This window comes from Rhinoraja longicauda, chromosome 5 (assembly GCF_053455715.1).
Source record: "Rhinoraja longicauda isolate Sanriku21f chromosome 5, sRhiLon1.1, whole genome shotgun sequence".
Classification (NCBI taxonomy): Eukaryota; Metazoa; Chordata; class Chondrichthyes; order Rajiformes; family Arhynchobatidae; genus Rhinoraja; species Rhinoraja longicauda.
This window is the reverse complement of record NC_135957.1, coordinates 40,183,227-40,206,359: the sequence shown is the minus strand read 5'-3', so window position 1 is coordinate 40,206,359 and position 23,133 is coordinate 40,183,227. Positions and strand designations below refer to the sequence as shown.

Genomic DNA, 23,133 nt, shown 5'->3' with positions numbered 1-23,133 from the left:
TAGAGGAATGGGATTCATGGGATGGCACTGTGAGCATAGACTCTGAGGGCTGAATGGCCTTTTATTATATCATAATATAAGGAGGGATCCAACAGTGGATGTTAACACTGGAATATATTTGACAGAATAGATTTAAAGAGAGATATATTTACTTACTCAGAGGTTAGATAGTACTAATCACAACTACAGAAGAACTAGTTTGAGTCGAATGGTATAGGTATATTTTAAGGAAATCTGAGTAATTATTTATGAGAAATGGAAATAGAGGAGTCTGTGAATAGAGTTACATGCAGAAAGTTGGATGGAGGCTAGTTGCCAACTCAGATTAATGACCAGCGTGACCTGTTTCTATGCAGCAAGCCTTATGTAAACAATTGCTGTACACGATCAATTAACATCAGTTAATGTTTACAAGATATTCTTATTGCCAAGGAGACTTAGAACTTGAGATGCAATAAAAATAGTTTCAATACTTAGACCTTTGATATAGCTGCAGCGAGATTTTCAAAAAAGAAAGGAAGAAGCTTTGCCTGGATTCAGTCAGCCTTGGATATGGCATCAACAGCAGGAAAACTAAATTTAAAACGTGAAGTTGGATTAATTAGTTCCGTGTCTTTAATTGTAGGGACTATTATTGGCTCTGGCATCTTTATGTCTCCAGAATGGGTGTTACGATATATTGGGAGCCCTGGAGCCAGCCTTCTGGTATGGGCTTTCTGTGGATTACTGTGCATGGTAGCTGCTCTTTCATACGTTGAATTAGGGACTGTCATAAAGGAATCTGGTGGAGAATATATATACATCTTGAGAAACTTCGGTCCCATCCCAGCTTTTGTGTTCTCTTGGACATCTGTGTTTGTAGTCAGACCTGCTTCTCTCGCAGCAATGTCTTTGAGCCTGGCGCAATACACTGCGGCTCCATTTTATGGGGAATGTCCACCACCTCCTGCTCTGGTAAAGTGTACAGCTGCTGCCAGCATTTTAATTGTCGTTGTAGTAAACTGTCTTAATGTGAAACTGGCAACCCACATTCAAAATATCTTCACATTTGCCAAACTAGTGTCCTTGCTGGTAATAGTGATAGGTGGGATAATATTGATCCTCAATGGACACACACAGAGTTTTCAGAATGCTTTTCAAGGAACAAGAGGAATAGGCTCAATTGGAACCGCTTTACAACAAGGCCTCTGGTCCTACGATGGATGGAATAATTTAAATAGTTTGACTGAAGAAATCAAGAGGCCAGAAGTAAGTACGAAACAAGTACTCTTAATCCATCGCAATTTTTTTTTTTTAAATGACGACTTTAATGGAATGCTACTTGGCATCAGCAACATAAATTACCAGGTCAAGCCGCTTGTGCAAGCTGAGCACCAAGGATGGAAAGTCAGTGGGTTTTAGTTAAGACTAGACCGAGTGGGCCCGTTGGGCCCGTCCTCGTAGGGTTTCCATTGTAACCGGGAGGGGAGGAAAGGGGGAGGGTTGGGGGAGGGAAGGGGGAGGGAGGAGGGGAGGGAGGGGGGGAGGGGAGGGGGAGGGAGAGGGGAGGGAGGGGGGTAGGGAGAGGGGGGGATGGGAGGGGGGAGGGGAGGGGGGGAGGGAGGAGGGAAGGGGGGAGGGAGAGGGGAGGGAGGTGGGTTGGGGGGAGGGAGGGAGGGGGACCTCCCCTTTTCCCAGTACCCCTCTTTCCCCGTTGGGCCCGTCCTCGTAGGGTTTCCATTGTAACCGGGAGGAGGGGAGGGCGGGAAGGGGGAGGGAGGGAGGAGGGAGGTGTGGAGGGAGGAGGGGAGGGGAGGGAGGGGGGAGGGGGGGAAGGGGAGGGGGGAAGGGGGAAGGGGGAGGGAGAGGGAGAGGGGAGGGAGGGGGGATGGGATGGGGGAATGGGGGAGGGAGGGGGACCTCCCCTTTTCCCAGTACTCCTCTTTCCCCGTTGGGCCCGTCCTCGTAGGGTTTCAATTGTAACCGGGAGGGGGGAGGGAGGGTGGAGAGGGATGGAAGGGTGGAGGGAGGGGGGGAGGGATTGGGGAGGGAGGGATGGAGGGAGGGGGGAGTTAGGGGGGAGGGGGGAGGGAGTTGGGGAGGGAGGGGGAGGAGGGGGGGAGGGAGTGGGGATGGAGGTGGGAAGGAGGGGGGATGAAGGGGTTGAGGGGGGAAGGGGGGACCTCCCCTTTTCCCAGTACCCCTCTTTCCCGTTGGGCCCCGTCCTCATAGGGTTTCCATTGTAACCGGGGGGGGAGGGAGGTGTGGAGGGAGTGTGGAGGGAGGAGGGGAGGGGGGGAGGGGAGGGGGGAAGGGGAGGGGGAAGGGGGGAGGGGGTAGGGGGGAGGGGAGGGAGGGGGACCTCCCCTTTTCCCAGTACCCCTCTTTCCCCGTGGGCCGGTCCCCGTAGGGTTTCTATTGTAACCGGGAGGGGGGAGGGAGGATGGAAGGAGGGGGGAGGGGGAGAGGGATGGAAGGTGGATTGATTGGGGGGAGGGAGGGATGGAGGGAAGGAGGGAGGGGGGAGATAGGGGGGAGGTTTGAGGGAGGTGGGGGAGGGAGGGGGAGGGAGTTGGGGAGGGAGGGGGAGGAGGGGGGGAGGGAGTGGGGGATGGAGGTGGGAAGGAAGGGGTTGAGGGTGTGAAGGGGGACCTCCATTTTCCCAGTACCCCTCTTTCCCCCACCACCAAGCCCCCTCCGCAACGACCCCTGTTGTCCCCCTCCCCAGTCCCCATCTCAGACCCCCCCCCCCATTCTCTCTCTCCCCAGACACACTCCAAGTGCTGTTTCGCAACACTTGCCCCGGTGGCCCACGAGCATAGAGGCCCCATGTTGATCTGTGTATGCTAAGTGACTTGCAATAAAAAGACTACTTGAAAACAGTGGTTTAAAGTGGTTTAAAGTGCTGTTTTTGCTACATTCGCGGTCATTTAGTGCTTCTCACGACCACGGTCATTTAGTGCTTCTCACTGCGATCTGTTAGTGGTGCTTTTCGAAACAATGTAGCAACCCATCTCAAACAAGCATTGGGAGGATGGGAGGGACGGAAGGGGAGGGAGGGAGGAGAGAGGTGTGGAGGGAGGAGGGGAGGGAGGGGGAAGGGGAGGGGGAACGGGGGGAAGGGGGAGGGAGAGGGGAGGGAGGGGGGATGGGATGGGGGAAGGGGGGAGGGAGGGGGACCTCCCCTTTTCCCAGTACCCTCTTTCCCCGTTGGGCCCGTCCTCGTAGGGTTTCCATTGTAACCGGGAGGAGGGAGGGAGGGAGGAGGGAGTGTGGAGGGAGGAGGGGAGGGGGGAGGGGAGGGGGGAAGGGGGAGGGAGAGGGTTAGGGGGGAGGGGGATGGGGGAGGGGGTAAGGGGAGGGAGGGGGGACCTCCCCTTTTCCCAGTACCCCTCTTTCCCCGTTGGGCCCGTCCCGTAGGGTTTCCTTTGTAACCAGAAGGGGGGAGGGAGGGTGAAAGGAGGGGGAGGGGGAGAGGGATGGAGGGAAGGAGGGAGGGGGGGGAGTTAGGGGAGGAGGGGTGAGGGAGGTGGGGAGGGAGTTGGGGAGGAGGGGGGAGGGAGTGGGGATGGAGGTGGGAAGGAGTGGGGAGGGAAGGGGTTGAGGGGGGGAAGGGGGGGGAGGGAGGGAATAGGGGCCCCATGCTGATCTGTGTATGTTAAGTGACTCGCACAACTTTAAAAAACTGGCAGTTGCTTTTCGCAACAATGTTTGCAACATCTCACACAAGCATTGTGACGTCACAAGCTGAAGACCTTGAAAAAAAAAGGTCAGAAAAAAATTATGTAAATTTAAAACCGATATGATCTCTCATTGGTGCACGGGTGCCATTGTGACATCACGCGCTGAAGCCCCTTCAGAAAAGGGTTAGAAATGAGAAATTTTAACTTTAATATCTCTCTAGCTTTAAAAAGGTAGCTTCAATTTGAACGAAAGTATTACAATAGTTGCCCATGTTAATGGTGAATATGGCGGTACAAAAATCGTAGCGCTTTGGTGTACCGTCTGGGAGGAGTAGGGTTTGTAAGTTATGGACAGAAATCTTCGGAATCTTCCGTACAAACATACGGAATCTTCCGTATATACATACGGAATGTTGGACCGCAGAGTTTAGTAGTATACTAGACCGAGTGGGCCCGTTGGGCCCGTCCTCGTAGGGTTCCATTGTAACCGGGAGGGGAGGAAAGGGGGAGGGTTGGGGGAGGGAAGGGGGAGGGGAGGAGGGGAGGGAGGGGGGAGGGAGAGGGGGGGAGGGAGAGGGGAGGGGAGGGGGGAGGGAGAGGGAGGGAGGGGGGTAGGGGGAGGGAGGGGGGAGAGAGGGGGATGGGAGGGGGAGGGGAGGGGGGAAGGGAGGAGAGAAGGGGGGGGAGGGAGAGGGGAGGGAGGTGGGTAGGGGGGAGGGAGGGAGGGGGACCTCCCCTTTTCCCAGTACCCCTCTTTCCCCGTTGGGGCCCCGTCCTCGTAGGGTTTCCATTGTAACCTGGAGGAGGGGAGGGCGGGAAGGGGGAGGGAGGGAGGAGGGAGGTGTGGAGGGAGGAGGCGAGGGGAGGGGAGGGGGGAGGGGAGGGAGGGGGGTAGGGGGAGGGGGAGGGAGTGGGGAGGGGGGAGGGGAAGGGGGGAGGGAGGGGGACCTCCCCTTTTCCCAGTACTCCTCTTTCCCCGTTGGGCCCGTCCTCGTAGGGTTTCAATTGTAACCGGGAGGGGGGGAGGGAGGGTGGAAGGAGGGGGGGAGAGGGATGGAAGGGTGGAGGGAGGGGGGGAGGGTTTGGGGAGGGAGGGGGGGAGGGTTCTGGGGAGGGAGGGATGGAGGGAAGGAGGGAGGGGGGAGTTAGGGGGGAGGGGGGAGGGAGGGGGGAGGGAGTTGGGAGGGAGGGGGGATGGAGGTGGGAAGGAGGGGGGATAAAGGGGTTGAGGGGGGGAAGGGGGACCTCCCCTTTTCCCAGTACCCCTCTTTCCCCGTTGGGCCCGTCCTCATAGGGTTTCCATTGTAACCGGGAGGGGGGGGAGGGAGGGAGGGAGGGAGGTGTGGAGGGAGAGGGGAGAGGGAGGAGGGGGAGGGGAGGGGGGAAGGGGAGGGGGGAAGGGGGGAGGGGTAGGGGAGGGGGTAGGGGGGAGGGGAGGGGGGAGGGAGGGGGATCTCCCCTTTTCCCAGTACCCCTCTTTCCCCGTTGGGCCCATCCCCGTAGGGTTTCCATTGTAACCGGGAGGGGGGGGGAGGGAGGGTGGAAGGAGGGGGGGAGGGGAGGAGGGATGGAAGGGTGGAGGGAGGGGGGAGGGAGTGGGGGAGGGTGGGATGGAGGGAAGGAGGGAGTTAGGGGCTGAGTGGTGATGGAGGTTGGGATTGAGGGGGGAGGGAGGGGGGGAGCGAGTGGGGATGGAGGTGGGAAGGAGGGGGGAGGAAGGGGTTGAGGGGGGAAGTGGAACCTCCCCTTTTCCCAGTACTCCTCTTTCCCCACCACAAGCCCCCTCCGCAACGACCCCTGTTGTCCCCCTCCCCAGTCCCGATTCTCAGACCCCCCCCCATTCTCTCTCTCCCCCAGACACACTCTCAGTGCTTTTTCGAAACACTTGCCCCGGTGGCCCACGAGCATAGGGGCCCAATGCTGATCTGTGTATGTTAAGTGACTTGCAATAAAAAAAAATACTTTAAAAAAAGATAAGTGCTTTTTAAGTGCTTGTTTTGAAACATTCGCGGTCACATAGTGCTTCTCACTGCGATCTGTTAGTGGTGCTTTTCGAAACAATGTAGCACCCATCTCAAACAAGCATTGGAGGATGGGAGGGAGGGAAGGGGAGGGAGGGGAGGAGAGAGGTGTGGAGGGAGGGGGGAAGGGGAGGGGGGAAAGGGGAAGGGGAGGGAGAGGGAGGGAGGGGGGATGGGATGGGGGAAGGGGGAGGGAGGGGGACTCCCCTTTTCCCAGTACCCCTCTTTCCCCGTTGGGCCGTCCTCGTAGGGTTTCCATTGTAACCGGGAGGAGGGGAGGGAGGGAGGAGGGAGGTGTGGAGGGAGGAGGGGAGGGGGGGAGGGGAGGGGGGAAGGGGGAGGGAGAGGGTTAGGGGGGGAGGGGGAGGGGGGAGGGGAGGGGGAAGGGAGGGAGGGGACCTCCCTTTTCCCAGTACCCCTCTTCCCCGTTGGGCCCGTCCCCATAGGGTTTCCTTTGTGACCAGAAGGGGGGAGGGAGGGTGGAAGGAGGGGGGAGGGGGGAGAGTGATGGAAGGGTGGAGGGAGGGGGGGGAGGATGGAGGGAAGGAGGGAGGGGGGGGAGTTAGGGGAGGAGGGGTGAGGGAGGTGGGGAGGAGTTGGGGAGGGGGGGAGGGAGTGGGGATGGAGGTGGGAAGGAGTGGGGAGGAAGGGGTTGAGGGGGGAAGGGGGGGAGGGAGGGAATAGGGGCCCCATGCTGACCTGTGTATGTAAGTGACTTGCACAACTTTAAAAAACTGGCAGTTGCTTTTCGCAACAATGTTGCAACAATCTCACACAAGCATTGTGACGTCACAAGCTGAAGATGTAAATTTAAAACCGAGCTGATCTCTCATTGGTGCACGGGTGCCATTGTGACATCACGCGCTGAAGCCCCTTCAAGAAAAGGTTAGAAATGAAAATTTAAACTTTAATATCTCTCTAGCTTTAAAAAGGTAGCTTCATTTGAACGAAAGTACTTACAATAGTTGCCCAGGTTAATGGTGAATATGGCGGTACAAAAATCGTAGCTCTTTGGTTGTACCTTCAGGGAGGAGTAGGGTTTGTAAGTTATGGACAGAAACTCTTCGGAATCTTCCGTACATACACATATACATACATACAATACGGAATGTTGGACCGCAGAGTTTTAGTAGTATACTAGACCGAGTGGGCCCGTTGGGCCCGTCCTCGTAGGGTTTCCATTGTAACCGGGAGGGGAGGAAAGGGGGAGGGTTGGGGGAGGGAAGGGGGAGGGGAGGGGAGGGGAGGGGGGGGGGAGGGGAGGGGGGGAGGGAGAGGGGAGGGAGGGGGTAGGGGGGAGGGAGGGGGAGAGGGGGGATGGGAGGGGGAGGGGAGGGGGTGAAGGGAGGAGGGAAAGGGGGGAGGGAGAGGGGAGGGAGGTGGGTAGGGGGGAGGGAGGGGGACCTCCCCTTTCCCAGTACCCCTCTTTCCCCGTTGGGCCCGTCCTCGTAGGGTTTCCATTGTAACCGGGAGGAGGGGAGGGCGGGAAGGGGGAGGGAGGGAGGAGGGAGGTGTGGAGGGAGGAGGGGAGGGGAGGGAGGGGGGAGGGGAGGGGAGGGGGGTAGGGGGGAGGGGAAGGGGGGAGGGAGGGGGACCTCCCCTTTTCCCAGTACTCCTCTTTCCCCGTTGGGCCGGTCCCTCGTAGGGTTTCAATTGTAACCGGGAGGGGGGGAGGGGAGGGTGGAAGGAGGGGGGAGAGGGATGGAAGGGTGGAGGGAGGGGGGGAGGGATTGGGGAGGGAGGGAAGGAGGGAGGGGGGAGTTAGGGGGGAGGGGGGAGGGAGTTGGGGAGGGAGGGGGAGGAGGGGGGGAGGGAGTGGGGATGGAGGTGGGAAGGAGGGGGGATGAAGGGGTTGAGGGGGGAAGGGGGACCTCCCCTTTTCCCAGTACCCCTCTTTCCCCGTTGGGCCCGTCCTCATAGGGTTTCCATTGTAACCGGGAGGGGGGAGGGAGGGAGGTGTGGAGGGAGGAGGGGAGGGGGAGGGAGGGGGGAGGGGAGGGGGGAAGGGGAGGGGGGAAGGGGGGAGGGAGTAGGGGGGAGGGGAGGGAGGGGGATCTCCCCTTTTCCCAGTACCCCTCTTTCCCCGTTGGGCCCGTCCCCGTAGGGTTTCCATTGTAACCGGGAAACACTTGCCCGGTGGCCCACGAGCATAGGGGCCCAATGCTGATCTGTGTATGTTAAGTGACTTGCAATTAAAAAAAATACTTTAAAAAAAGATAAGTGCTTTTTAAGTGCTTGTTTTGAAACATTCGCGGTCACATAGTGCTTCTCACTGCGATCTGTTAGTGGTGCTTTTCGAAACAATGTAGCACCCATCTCAAACAAGCATTGGGAGGATGGGAGGGAGGGAAGGGGAGGGAGGGAGGAGAGAGGTGTGGAGGGATGGGGGAAGGGGAGGGGGGAACGGGGGGAAGGGGGAGGGAGAGGAGAGGGAGGGGGGATGGGATGGGGGAAGGGGGGAGGGAGGGGGACCTCCCCTTTTCCCAGTACCCCTCTTTCCCCGTTGGGCCCGTCCTCGTAGGGTTTCCATTGTAACCGGGAGGAGGGGAGGGAGGGAGGAGGGAGGTGTGGAGGGAGGAGGGGAGGGGGAAGGGGGAGGGAGAGGGTTAGGGGGGAGGGGGAGGGGAGGGGAGGGAGGGGGACCTCCCCTTTTCCCAGTACCCCTCTTTCCCCGTTGGGCCCGTCCCCGTAGGGTTTCCTTTGTAACCAGAAGGGGGGAGGGAGGGTGGAAGGAGGGGGGAGGGGGAGAGGGATGGAAGGGTGGAGGGAGGGGGGGAGGGATGGAGGGAAGGAGGGAGGGGGGGGAGTTAGGGGAGGAGGGGTGAGGGAGGTGGGGAGGGAGTTGGGGAGGAGGGGTGGAGGGAGTGGGGATGGAGGTGGGAAGGAGTGGGGAGGAAGGGGTTGAGGGGGGAAGGGGGGGGAGGGAGGGAATAGGGGCCCCATGCTGATCTGTGTATGTTAAGTGACTTGCACAACTTTAAAAAACTGGCAGTTGCCTTTCGCAACAATGTTGCAACAATCTCACACAAGCATTGTGACGTCACAAGCTGAAGATGTAAATTTAAAACCGAGCTGATCTCTCATTGGTGCACGGGTGCCATTGTGACATCACGCGCTGAAGCCCCTTCAAGAAAAGGGTTAGAAATGAAAATTAAACTTTAATATCTCTCTAGCTTTAAAAAGGCAGCTTCAATTTGAACGAAAGTACTTACAATAGTTGCCCATGTTAATGGTGAATATGGCGGTACAAAAATCGTAGCGCTTTGGTGTACCGTCAGGGAGGAGTAGGGTTTGTAAGTTATGGACAGAAACTCTTCGGAATCTTTGCGTACATACACATATACATACGGAATGTTGGACCGCAGAGTTTTAGTAGTATATAGATAGATAGATAGCTGAGTGGGGGTTAATTGTATTATGAAACCTTATTCATTAAGTTCTCATGGGTTCAAATAGATCCCTTCCCCTCCCCAACCTGCTCCATTTGCCTAATATCCTTCACCCTTCCCAGTCCACCTGTCATTTCCCACTTCGATCTCACCACTCCACCTCTCCTCGTTATACTAGCTATCTTCCCTCTCCACTCTCATTCCTGATGTAGTCGTCGTCCATTGCTTTCCATCCACAGATGCTAGTCGACCTGATGATTGTTTGTTGCTCCAGATTCCAGCCTCTGCAGTCCCTTCTGCATCTAACCCAATATTGAGATTACAGTGAATTTATTGTTTCAGGTGAACCTGCCCCGAGCTTTACTGATTTCCCTTCCACTGGTGACTTTGCTTTACATTCTGGTAAACATGAGCTACCTGGCAGCCATGAGTCCAGCTGAGATGATCTTCTCTAGAGCTGTGGCTGTAACATGGGGGTAAGTTAAGAGTGTACATGTGTTATTTATCTTTATTGGCTGAACCATAGAAAATTTGACTTGACTTGACTTGAATAAGACCACTTTGGTCAAACAAGAACTTAAAAGGGTCAGTTACAGTATTATGTGTAGTTTTTATCACAAGTCTATAGGAAGGCTGTGAAAATATGGAAAAGATGTTACCTGGGCTGCATCATTATATATTGGGGGATAGGAAGTCTGGGTTGTTTTATTTGGAATAAAGGAAACTGAGGAATACATAATAAAGAAGATAAAGTTATGATAAATAGGATAAATGTGCAGACAGAGGAGATTAGGTTAACTTGGCATCATGTTTAGCCTGGAGGTTGTCAGCAGAAGGGCCCATTGCTGCATTGTACTGTTCTATAGACAATAGACAATAGAAAATAGGTGCAGGAGAAGGCCATTCGGCCCTTCGAGCCAGAACAGCCATTCAATGTGATCATGGCTGATCATTCTCAATCAGTACCCCGTTCCTGCCTTCTCCCCATACCCCCCTGACTCCGCTATCCTTCAGAGCTCTATCTAGCTCTCTCTTGAATGTATTCAGAGAATTGGCCTCCACTGCCCTCTGAGAGTTCTATGTTCTATAAACAGTTAGGATCTACTTCCCTTAGCACAAATAAATTATTGTGGTGAAAGATTGCAGTCAAATGGTAGAAGGAATAGAAGTTATGGAAAAAATCGCTCAACAAGCAGTGAGTCCTTGAACACAATGTTTGCAAGGATAGTGGAGTCATCGATGCATAGATACGTAGACAATAGGTGCAGGAGTAGGCCATTCGGCCCTTCGAACCAGCACTGCCATTCAATGTGATCACGGCTGATCGTTCACAATCAGTACCCCGTTCCTGCCTTTTCCCCATATCCCTTGACTCCACTAGCCCTAAGAGCTCTATCTAACTCTCTTTTGAATGCATCCAGTGAATCGGCCTCCATTGCCGTCTGAGGCAGAGAATTCCACAAATTCACAACTCTCTGGGTGAAAACGTTTTTCTCATCTCAGTTCTAAATGGCTTACCCCTTATTCCTAAACTGTGGCCCCTGGTTCTGGACTCCCCCAACATCGGGAACATGGTTCCTGCAGCCAGCGTGTCCAACCCCTTAATAATTTTATATGTTTCTATAAGATCCCCTCTCATCCTTCTAAATTCCAGTGAATACAAGCCCAGTCACTACATTCTTTCATCATATGACAGTCCCGCCATCCCGGGAATTAACCTCGTGAACCTTTGCTGCACTCCCGCAATAGCAAGAGTGTCCTTCCTCAAATTAGGAGACCAAAACTGCACACAGTACTCCAGGTGTGGTCTCACCAGGGCCCTGTACAACTGTAGAAGGACCTCTTTGCTCCTATACTCAACTCCTCTCGTTATGAAGGCCAACATGCCATTAGCTTTCTTCACTGCCTGCTGTACCTGCATGCTTACTAATATCACCAAACCAGTGCTCTTGCACTTGTGTACAGCGCCGTTGAGTACGCCGCCCCAGCATGGTGCCGCAGCGCTCATACTAGCAAGCTAGACATCACCCTCAACGACACCATGCGGATCATTACCGGCTGCCTACGCCCTACTCCGACGGATCTCCTGCCGTTGCTTACAGGTATCGCACCCGCCAAGCTTCGCAGAGAGTTCTTCACTCATAGGCTGGTGTGCAAGGCCCCATCGGATGCCAAACATCCTTTGCACCACCTCGCCCAGGATTCACAGCAACTGGGATCTCAACGCCTGTCATCTCGTCACCCTTTCCCCCGTCATGCAGCGACCCTCTGTTGCTCCGGTTTCAACATACTAGGAGCATGGAGAACCAGCTGGGAACAGACATCGCGACCTCCTCAATTCACTGTCGCACCAAACACCACAGCCCCACCCAGCTCGGACATGCTCCGCATAGAGTGGGTCGCCCTGAACCGGCTCCGCACAGGGGTCGGTCGGTTCAACACCAACATGCATCGTTGGGGGTTACGTTCATCAGCAGCCTGCGTGTGTGGAGCAGACCAGCAAACAGCGCAGCACGTCATTTTCGACTGCACTGTCCTCCGTCCCCCTGGTGGAGGGGTAGACCTCGCGGCCCTCGACAACAGCACAGTGCACTGGCTACAGCGCCTGGAGGGCGTTACATAATTTCTGCTGCCTCAAACGCAAGAAGAAGAAGAAGTGACTAATGTATAAGGACTCCCAGGTCTCGTTGTACTTCCCCTTTTCCTAACCTGACACCATTCATATAATCAACAGCCTTCTTGTTCTTGCCACCAAAGTGGATAACCTCACATTTATCCACATTATACTGCATCTGCCATGCATCTGCCCACTCACCCAACCTGTCCAAGTCACCCTGCATCCTCATAGCATCCTCTTCACAGTTTTGTGTCAAGAATAGCTGTGAACTATCCACCTGTATTAACTCCTCTCCCTAACTCCCTCCCACCCATCCCAGGACTTTCTTTGGAGTTTCTGACATGAAGTAGCCAATCCTTGTTGATCCCACAATGTAATTGTAATTAATTTATTAGCCAAGTATGTAAACGCATACAAAGAATTTGATTTGCCATACAGTCATACCAAAAAATCAACAAGACACACAACTATATTAAAAATAACATAAACATCCACCACAGTGCGCAGTGATGGAAGGCAATAACACCTTATCTTCTTCCCTCCTTTTCTACCGCGGTCGGGGTAGTCAAACCATTCGCAGTCAGGGCGATCGAAGCTTTGGATGTAGAGCAGATTTAAGTTGCCTACTTAGTCCTTCAGCAGGTCAGGCAGCATCTCTAGAGAAAAAGGATGAATGATGTTTCAAGTTGGGATCCTTCCTCTTAGGAAGTATCCCAACCTGAAACGTAACCCATCCTTCTATTCCAGAGTTGCTGCGTGACCCACTGAGTTGCTCCAGCACTTTGTGTCTATCTTTGGTATGAGCCAGCATCTGCTGTTTCCAAAAATTGCCTACTGCACTTTTTAAGATTGAGGCACAAGACCAAGCCTTGGGTGTACCTTATGTCTTTTCTGCTTCTTTTCTCATGTTTATCTGTCAGTCATATTTCTTTCCACTATCGATGCTCAAGATCTGTCAAGAACCAAGATCCTCATGCTATGAGCAAACCCAAAGGTGTTATGTGATCTACCTATAGATGCAGTTGGAAAACCATTGCACCCAATTGATGGGTATAAATGTGTATTGAGTTCTGCCGATATGTTTGTACCTGATTTTCAGTGGTAAATGAATCATCCCAAAGACGTGGAGGTTGATAGATTAATTGGTCATTGTAAATTGCCATTGAATCTAGGTGGAGTTGACAAGAACATCAGAAGAATAAAATAGGATAACTTAACATTAGTGTAAATGGGTGGTTGATAGCTGGTACAGGCTCAGCAAACTGAAGGGTCTGTTTCCGTGCTGCATATTTTTAATGAATCTATGATTATGGGCCTTCCAGCAGGACAGAGTTTGCAGAGTAAAGCATGTGATCAAAAACAATGACAGAATGGGAATGGTGCAGTAAAGTCTAAAGAAGGGTCTCGACCCAAAACGTCACCCATTCTTTCTCTCCAGAGATACTGCCTCTTCCGCTGAGTTACTCCAGCATTTTGTGTCTACCCAGTAAATTCACCACTTCCATTTGTGCATCAGTGCTGCCACATTTACTGCAGAATGGAGGGAATAAAAAAAATATACATAATAATTCATGCGAATAAAGTTTTAACAGAGATAATATTTTAGGGAGAGTGTCCTCAGCACAATATAAATGGTTTCTATAGTGATGTCTGTCATGATCTCTTAATGCTTTCCAATTTTAGAAACAAAGTCTTGGGCGGTTGGACATGGATCATTCCACTGTCAGTTGTACTTTCCACGTTTGGGTCCATAAACGGCACTTTCTTCACTGGTGGTCGCACTTGCTACATAGCAGCCAGAGAAGGTTCACTGGTAAGGATAGACAAACTCCCAAAATGGAATATTAATCTGGCAATCCAGAGCCGCATCTTTCTCATGTCTTTAAACAGAGGTGAGATGGGGAAAATGTGATGTTGGTTGGAGTCTGCAGAGAGAACAGTTAAAGGTCAGACACAGAGAATTGAAAAATCATCTAAAGGCATTTGACAGCCTACTTCTCAAGCAGGGGATACGCTTCAAATTAAATGCAAATCTTGGAGCAAGTAAGTGAGACTTTTTGGCAGAAAGCCTGTATCTAAGAGTACACACGCATGAAAGAAAAACATCCAACATTTCTTAAAATGCTTCCAACCAATGATGTCGCTGTTGTAAGGTAGAAAAAGTGGGACCAATTTTGCACACATGAAGCACCCACAATTCATGACTTGATTTTAACTTACTTTGTTCACTTGACAGAGGGAGAAACTTTGGCCAGCTTATTATTCTCTCATTCATGGAGAAGGGGGGATGTAAGATGAGCCAAACAAGCTCAGTGAGGTATTTGCAATAAGCTGGCCAAGGGCATTGCAAATACCTCACTGAGCTTGTTTGGCTCTACCTTTAATTTTTTTAAATCGAATCTCTATTCAAGCATCACAATAAACATTTGGATTACGGCGAAGGATATGTCCATTTTAAAGTTTCAAATAAGCTTAATCATCTTACATCCATCTGATTGGGCATATGGAATGGAATACTTTATTGTCAAATGTGACAAGGCACAGTGAAATTCTTTGCTTGCAAACCCAATATATACAAACAGTGACCACCTACGGCGCTGACAAAGTTACAAAGTTCGCCGTCTCCTCTTTTGTTCTCCACCCTCCCCACTGCAGGTTCCCCCACACTGGGTCCTCCATTGTCCATTTTTCTTCTCCCTGCCTCATGGTGGTCCCCCCATGCGGGGTCCTCCATTGTTCTTTCCCTCCGCCCCCTCACGGCGGTTTCTTTGTTTGTTCCCGTACTACAGCCAAAACATGATAGCGCATGATAGTGCGACAATTTTAGGCCCACCTTATTCACCATAGTCACTTTGGTGCTAATGGATGAAGTTTCATTGAAATCGGTGTTATATTTTTAAAGTGATTCACATTTTAAAGTTTAAATCTATCTCCTAGAGAGGGAGGGGGGAGGGGGGGAGGGAGGGAGGGAGGGGGGTGGAGGGAGGGGGAGGATAAGGGGGGTTGAGGAAGATAGAGTGGGGGGAAGTGGAGAGGGGAAGGGGAAGAGGGGAGGAGTGGGGAGGGGGGAGAGGGGATGGGGAGGGGGGGGGGGAGGGTGCTGCACCAATGCAGGAGAGATTTGGGCCCAACAAGTTCACTTGATCTAGTAATTTTACAAAAATATCAGTAACATTTCTCTATGCTATTCCTAAAAAAGGATAAAAGACACACAGTGTGGAACATTGAATCTTCTATTGTTATTCTCTCATGATAGGGCAAAGGGGGGATGCTAAGTATCTTGCAAAGACTTATTGAGCATGTTTGGCTCTATCTTTAATTTGTTTTAAAACATCAAATGTCTATTTGAGCATCACAATAAACATTTGTACAAGGGTGAGAGATATGTCCATTTTAAAGTTAAAAATAAGATTAATCAGATTAAGTGCTCCTAGGCACTCCAAGAATCTCTAGTCCAATGTATTTCTTTACGCACTTCTTCTTCAGCCTGTTCCCAGACTGTGTTTTTCAGCTCCAGCTGCCTAGGCTTGTAGCCCTACCATATTTGACACATTGAATCATGCAAAATGCATAACATTAACTTTTGCAGATAGAGAACTGAAAGGAAATTTGGGTTCGGTGTGAGGCAAGCGGCCAATCTCCTCTTTTCCATTGGTGATTTCACTCCCAAAGAGTCACCAATAATGTTCTGTAATGTACCACTGGGCATCCTAACAGATGACTGAAATGCAAACAGAACTGTGCAGCAGACAGATGGTAACTGTGGTAAGAGAAACAGAGTTAACATTTCATGAAAATGAGCCTTCAGCTGACTAGAAGTAAGTTATCGGTCATCTTTATTTGACACTGATTACAGTTGGGGGACTAAAGTAGGGGTTCTGGCATTCCTTCCCTGTACAGGGTTTTCTTCTAGATCCCATGCTCATAGTCAGAAGCAAAACACAAGGTACTGGAAGATCAGGTAGCATCTGTGGAGGGAATGGACAGGCGATGTTTCGGGTCAGGACCCTCTTCTGACTGAGTGTAGTGGAGAGAAAGCTAGAGAGGTGTGAACGGGACAAAGCCTGGCAAGTGGTAGGTGGAGATAGATACACAATGCTGGAATAACTCAGCGGGACAGGCAGCATCTCTGGATAGAAGGAATGGGTGACATTTCGGGTCGAGACCCTTCTTCAGAAGAATCCAGGCGAAGGATGGTATGGTTGTCAGATGGTGGAGTGATCGACAAAAGAGACAAAAAGGTGTCATATAAGGAGAGAAGAGGAGTGAAATGTGCAGCCAGAGGCAGGGATATAAGTGGCTGGGAACATGGGGAGGCAGAAAAGGGGAATTAAAGGGAAATAAGGATCTCAGGGATGGGAGCAAGGGAAAGTAGTCATCGGTGTAAAATGCACTCCAATAGAGAACTGAAAGAGCATAGATCGAAAAAGTGGTAGAGTATTGCAGACCTACGTTCTTTAAAAGTTGGGTCATAGAATAATTCATGCCATTGCCCAACCTGATTCTGTCATGTATTCGTATTCGCAGCCAGGTTAGAGTGAGAACAACTATAAAATTCAGCACTGTTGTGAGCAAAGAGGATTCCTGCTCCTTCTGGGCATCAAAGTTCATAGATGAAGAGTGACCAGCACAATAAGGCCTTACTGAGTAAATGACAAGTAAAAATGCACTCCAGTATGCTAGAAATTCATTTTTTATTGCTCATGCTCACATGTTTGTCAGCCTTCAATGGAGCTGAATATGCTGAAACGAGTATAACCCATGGTCAATATTCACGTGCAGGTACATCTTTAATTTCAGTGGCCAAAGATGAATTTGTGCACCATTGTGTTTGGCAGAGAAGTATACATAATTAGAAAAAAAAAGGCCATAATGATCATTGTTTGAAATGTGACTATAACATATATATGAATAAGTAGGTTTTGTGTTTCTTTTGCATTGAGGAACTTCTAATTTGTACTTGTAATACTCTTGTTGTTAATTTCCTCCCAGCCAGACATTCTCTCCATGGCACATGTGAAACGGCTGACACCATTGCCTGCACTTTCATTCACAGCATTCATTGCTTTGATCTTATTAATCCCAGGCGATTTTGGATCCATCGTCAAATATTTCAGGTTTGCCCAGAACAGGTTTTTCTCAGCAATGTTTTCACCGATAACAGTAAATAACTTTAATTCCATGGGGCTGTTCCTATAATCCAGCAAAACATTGGCAGAACAATCATAAAAATGGGAGACAGTGTAATATGAAGTGGAAACTTTTCTCTAGCATCTTCCCTGTCAAACCCTCTATGATACCCACATGTTGCTAGATTGCCTCACACATCTTTAACCTCTAGTATGCATAGATGCATTCTGCACAATTATTACACGTAACACAAAGCTTCCATTCCAAGAATTAACCTAGAAAATGTTTGCTGCATGATGCTGATGCAAGTATATCCTTCCTTAAATAAAGTGATCAATCTTTTGTGGAGTAAAACAACACTGTACAGTTGTAGCAAAACTTCCTATAGTAAAAAGTCCTACATTCTATTTGTCTTCCTAATTCCTTGCTGTATCTGAATGCTAACACCTTGTGTGACATTCAAGTCCTTCTTTGGAGCAACATTCCATAGTCTTTCTCCATTTAATTGGCATTTTACCTTTCCATTCTTCTCGCCAAAGTGGACAATCACACACTTCCTCACAATACGCACCATCTTCCAATTTGTAACCCACCGACTCACCTACAGACAATGCTTTGCAGACTCTTTATGTTTTCCAGACAAGTAGCTTTGATTTATCAACAGGTTTGGCAACAGTATACTTGGTCCCTTCATCTATCAACAGTGTAGTTAGGAAGTAGTTGTGCCCTCCCTTAACTCCCTCACTGATCCCTTTGTTACCTTATGAGTTACAGATTAGTAACCTGAAAACGATCCATATCTTTAAACCGTTTTCTGTCAGTCAGACAATCCGGTGTCCATGATAAAATATTACTACATCTCCCTGCACAATGCCATGAAGTCTTGTCCTTTTTACATGGCAAGCCTGCATTTTTCACTGCATGCCTTTTTTGAAATCCAAGTACACTCATCCCCCGGTTCCCCTTTATCTGGCTTTTTACATCCTTGACCCAGGTTCAATCTAAACCTCTGGTGCTGTCTTCGTAGAGTTTGCAAGGTCTCCCTGTCACCATGTGTGCAGGGCCGTTTTTACAGCATTATGGGCCCCCAGGCAAAGCAGTGTGCTGGGGCCCCTACCGTTACTCTCCCCACCCCCCTTTCCCTACCAGCCTCCCCCTGTCGTGCCGGCGAAAAGCACTTACCGAAAAGCACTTAGCGATGGACTTAGGGTGCTACATTGTTGCGAAAAGCACTTACAGATCGCTGTGAGAAGCACTTAGTGACCGAAAATGTTGCGAAAAAAGCACTTATTGAACCTACATTTTTAAAGTAGTATTTATTTATTGCAAGTCACTTAACATACACAGATCAGTATGGGGCCCCTATGCTCGTGGGCCCCCAGGCAAGTGCCCATCAGGCCCATGCGTTAAGACGGCCCTGCATGTGTGTTTTCCCCTAAGTGCTCTAGTTTCCTCCTACATCCAAAAACGAGCTGTTTGTTAGGTTAGTTGTGCTGGGGAATGATACAATTGGGGGATGATGATCAGCATGTGGAGAGAATGAAAAATAGTTCTTAATAAAGGATGAGTGGAAATGGGTGGTTGACTATAGGTGCAGACTGGGTGGGTTGGATGTCTTGTTTCTGAGTTGATTGACTATGACTCTATGGTGTATGAGGCTCCAAAAAAGCCAGCACACATTTTGAAGATTAGTATAGAACAGTAATGTACATGAAATTTATTTTGTGTTAAATCTTCCATTTCCACAATAATTTTTCTTTTCTTATCTAAAAGTTTTACAGCTTGGTTCTTTTATAGTCAGGCCTTTGCTGCATTGGTGTACATGAAAGTTAAGAAGCCACATCTTCATCGACCTTTCAATGTAAGATTTAGTTTTACACAATTACTCCCATGAAAGTGCTCTCTATTATGTTTAGCTTTTCTAACATCAGCTTCTATTTGTTTATAACCCTCCCCACTTTTTATGTTTTACCATTTCTTATTTCATAAACATTTTGAGAATGTTCAAAGTGTTATAGATTCTTTTCAAAAAGGGAAAATTATCATTTGGGTTCTTTCTTTTAATTTTTAAAATACTTTGTCTGGCACATTTGATGTCATCTAATGCTTAACAGGTTTGACTTCAGGCCAAGAGAGGATGATTACTTTCTCCTTTCTGTAGACTGGGCTTGCTTTGATGGCCTCTCATGATACCCTATAGCATGGAAAGCCTCACCACTAAGTAACCCCCAACCCCCAAAAGGACATAAAACATAGAACTATGCAGCACGGGAAAAAGCCCTTCAGCCCTTTGTGTCTGATGCTGATCTCACTGAAGCACATCTGCATGAACTTGATCCATTTCCATATATTTCCTGCCTGTTCATGTGTCTGTCTATATGCCTCTCGAACATTCCTACCAATTCTGCTTCCATCAATGCCTTCCAGGCATCCACCATCCTCAGTGTAAAACACTAGCCTTGTAAATCTCCTGAAATTTTCCCCCTCTCACCTAAAACCAATTCCCTCAAGTATTTGATCTTCCCATCCTGAAAAGAAAAGTGACCATCTACACTATGCCCCTCATAATTGTATTTTCTTCCATCAGGTCATCACCTCCATTAACCCCCCCCCCCCCATCCCATCCTCATCCCCAAGCCTCTGGGGTCCTTGTGAAAACAATATAAGTTTGTCTAACCTCCCCTCATGGAAAATATGCGCCAATTTAGGCTACATCCCAGTGAACCTGCATCCTCTCTAAAACATTCACCCACTATCCACTTACGTTGGCAAGGTTTATTGAATATAATCAAAGGTAAATATGGAATATATTTTAGTCCACCACTGTCTCACATTGCTTGCTGCGGTCGAAAGATTTGAGGTAACGATGAGCTTAAAAAAACTCAATAATAATTTTAATATTCATTGATGTGGAGAAGGGCACATCAGTGGTGGTGTGAAGTGATGGGAATTATTTTTCATAGTGGTATGCTTCCTTTTATTTGATAAGTTCCTTGAGCAAATCTTGAAGGGAAGCCTTTCTTGTCATTGTCTGTAAATAGGAAGAGTACGATGATAAGGGATGTGTGTATCAAAGTCAAAGCAGGTATAATTTGTGACTCTCAGTAGGGTTAGTCTCACTTCTCTGAAAGGATAAACATTCCATTGGAGATTTAGATTTCAGTTGCAAATTTGTGAAGAGTCAATGTATTGACTTTGAAGACTTTGAAGAATAAAGAATGCTAGTTGGGTACAAAAAGAAAGACAACATTACAAAGTCAAAAATAATACATTTTTTGCTAAGGAGAGTGTAAAGATGCAAAGTTCAGTTAAGTTGGAGAGGAAACAATTGGATGAGGAGTGCAATATATACCATCTGCAAATAGTTAACTGAACACAAGATAGTTCTTGATAGAAATAAACACACAGTATGAATCACACATCAAGGTCTCTTTTCTGATACTTTGTTATTTGAGTGGAATTTTCTAGAGGATCTTGAAATAAAAACAAATTAACCTTAACCACACATGATTGAGTGAAAGATTATAGGATGGCAATTTACAATTCAAAAAAGAATGCTGTGCTCTTAAGAGACCATTGTAAGCATGGGTAGAGGCACCCTAAAGAAGTTGCTTAGAAAATTGACAAGTTGTAGAGGTCTCAGCAGGTTTCAGAGAATAGGACTGAATGAACTGTGATACTGTCCACAAAGAAGCACTTAAGTCTTGTGTTTATTGTCTCACATGGTTTCACTATCTTGACATTTTAGTGGCCATATCCGCACAGTTTCAAAAATAATCATTCTGTCTCCACTAATAACTTCAAACTGCACTGTGAATTTGGGATCATGATTTTGCTCAGTTGGCTTACTTAAGTTTTTCCTGGTGAAGTTCCCTTTCTTGACCCAGATTGTGGTCATCTTTTTTGTATCCTTTGCACAGCCATTAATGAGAAAGGAAATGGGCATCTACGAACATGGCATCCATAGACATGGTGTTACAATTGACACTTACAAAATAAACATTTAAGGGGCAGCATCAGCTTCTTGGGGAGTGAGGAATATGGCAGTGAAATGAACAGAAAATCTGGGTTGCATTTTGGATATTCAATTCTATTTGTCAAGAGCTCCAGAATTGTCATAACGTGTACAATTAACATTATATATAATAAACGTCTGAACTTATATAAGATACATTGCAATCATTTTTTTAGAACAGACAAAATCAAACGATAACATAAGACATATTAACATTTCTTTTCTCTATTTATAGGTGCCATTGCCCATTCCGGTGTTCATGCTAATTATTTCGATCTGCCTGGTGGTGATGCCACTCATTGAAGAACCTCAGATGGAATACTTGTTTGTTGGTTTGTTCATGCTGAGTGGTTTATTGATTTATTTTCCATTGATTCACTTCAAACTATGCCCCTGCTCAATGGATCGGATCACTGTGTTTCTGCAGTTGCTGCTCGAAATTGGGCCAACACAATCAAACTTGGATTAATTGATCAAAGAGGAAAAAAAGGTTTTCACTGTACCTCAGTACACGTGACAATAAACTCAACTCAACTCAACTTAAATATTGCTGAAGCTGACATTATCCATTTGGAATAGAAAGCAATCGCAAAACTCAACAGGCCATGCTTCATCAGGGGAAAGAATGAACAAGATATTCCAGCATTGCTTAAATGTTATTATTTGGGACTCATTCACAGTTTGATTTACTCTGTGTGGTATAAATAAAGTTATCACTAATGCCTTAGAAACATTATGTTTGTAGCTTTAATGATCACCAGGTCATTATAGGTTTATCATTCATTCTCAGGCCATTCTTGAACACAAGCCATGGAAGAAATTCCTATTGTTTCTTCTAGTGGAGCAGACAAAATGTGTAGGAAGGAACTGCAGATGCTGATTTATAGACACAAAAGCTGGAGTAACTCAGCGGGTCAGGCAGCATCTCCGGAGAAAATAAATAAGTGATGTTTTGGGTTGACCTTTCTTCAGACTGAAGAAGCATCTTGACCCGACACGTCACCGATTCCTTTTCTCCAGAGATGCTGCCTGACCTGCTGAGTTACTCCAGCTTTTTGTATCTATCTATTGTTTCTTCTATCTCTCCACTCTCTTTAACACCAGTATCTACCAATTTGTGTGCAGCCTTCATTTCAAAACCACCGGAGCTGTATTTTCTTTAAAAGGAATAGAGGTGTAACATTCTAATGTAATTCTGGCGAATAAATAGATGTTACATTAGAAAAAGGTTTATTACCTTCATTAAATAACTTTGCTCAAATGGTAATAGTCAATGATGATGCATCAAGACACACAAGAGACTGCAGATGCTGGAATCTTGAGCAAAGAAAAAGTGATGGGGAACAGTGGGGCAGGCAGCATTCGTGGAATGAAATGGAGAGTTGACGCTTTGGTTCAGGTTCCTTCTACAGATCAATGCAGTAAGGAGAGAGAGAGCTGGAAAAAAGCGGTTAGGGTGGGATAAAACCTGGCAAGCGATGGGTGGATACAGGTGAGGAGGTGGGTGTAAATGGCAGATGGGTGGATTAAGTGACAAAGGCTGGAAATGAAATGACGACAAACGGGTGTCAGATAAGGAAAGGGGGGAGTGAAATGTAAAGCCGGAGGGAGGGATATGGATGGAAAAGGACATGGATGGGGAAAGAGGAGGGATAAAATGGAGTGGGGGCTTTGTGTAGGGAGGGAGAAGAGATGAGCAGAAAGAGGGAAAAGAAACAGGGTGACGGGGATTGTGAGAGAAATGTGTGTGCATCCTTGGTGGGGAGAGGGATGCAGTGGAGGGAAGTGGGGGTCAGGGGGTTTTACATGAAATCGGAGGATTCAATGCATATCATAAGCCACCCAAGCAAAATCTAAGATGCCATTCTTCCAGTTTTGTGTATGACCTCACTCTCGCAGTGGAAGAGGCCAAGTGCAGGAAGGTCGGTATCGGAATGAGATGAGAGTTAAAATGACTAGCAAACAGAAGCTCCAACATACTTGGTGGGCAGAGCGCAAGAGTTCAGCAAAATAATTACCTAAGTCTACGCTTGGTCTCACTGTTGTAGAGGAGGCCATGTCAAGAGTTTCAAATGCAATAGACGAGATGGATAGAGATCCAAGTGAACTTCTACCTCACAAGGAAGGACTGCTGAGGTCCCTGGATGGAAGTGAGAAAGGAGGTGATTGCATGGGAAAATGTCTGGAGAAGGGGGGGGGAGGGGAAGGGGATGGTGAGGGTTGGTTGGAGAGGGATGAGCAAACCAAGAACCAGTGGAGAGAGTCGTCTCTGCAGAAAGCAAAAATTGGTTGGGATGGG

General features: G+C 48.6%; 1 protein-coding gene across 1 annotated transcript; it reads left to right on the top strand.

The window, feature by feature from the left end:
* Positions 1-552: 552 nt before the first annotated feature.
* LOC144593570 (b(0,+)-type amino acid transporter 1) lies at positions 553-21,494 on the top strand. The gene is made up of 6 exons (XM_078399329.1): positions 553-1,248; positions 9,415-9,548; positions 13,373-13,502; positions 16,682-16,806; positions 18,593-18,680; positions 21,070-21,494. The coding sequence occupies exons 1-6, from the start codon at positions 553-555 to the stop codon at positions 21,301-21,303; spliced, it is 1,407 nt and encodes a 468-aa protein (XP_078255455.1). The 3' UTR covers positions 21,304-21,494.
* The last annotated feature ends 1,639 nt before the right edge of the window (positions 21,495-23,133 follow it).

Coding starts and splice junctions, on each gene's coding strand:
- LOC144593570 (XM_078399329.1), top strand. CDS start 553: ATGGCATCAACAGCAGGAAAACTAAATTTAAAACGTGAAGTTGGATTA. Junction 9,549..13,372: donor GCTGTGGCTGTAACATGGGG/GTAAGTTAAGAG, acceptor TTCCAATTTTAG/AAACAAAGTCTTGGGCGGTT. Junction 18,681..21,069: donor ATCTTCATCGACCTTTCAAT/GTAAGATTTAGT, acceptor CTCTATTTATAG/GTGCCATTGCCCATTCCGGT.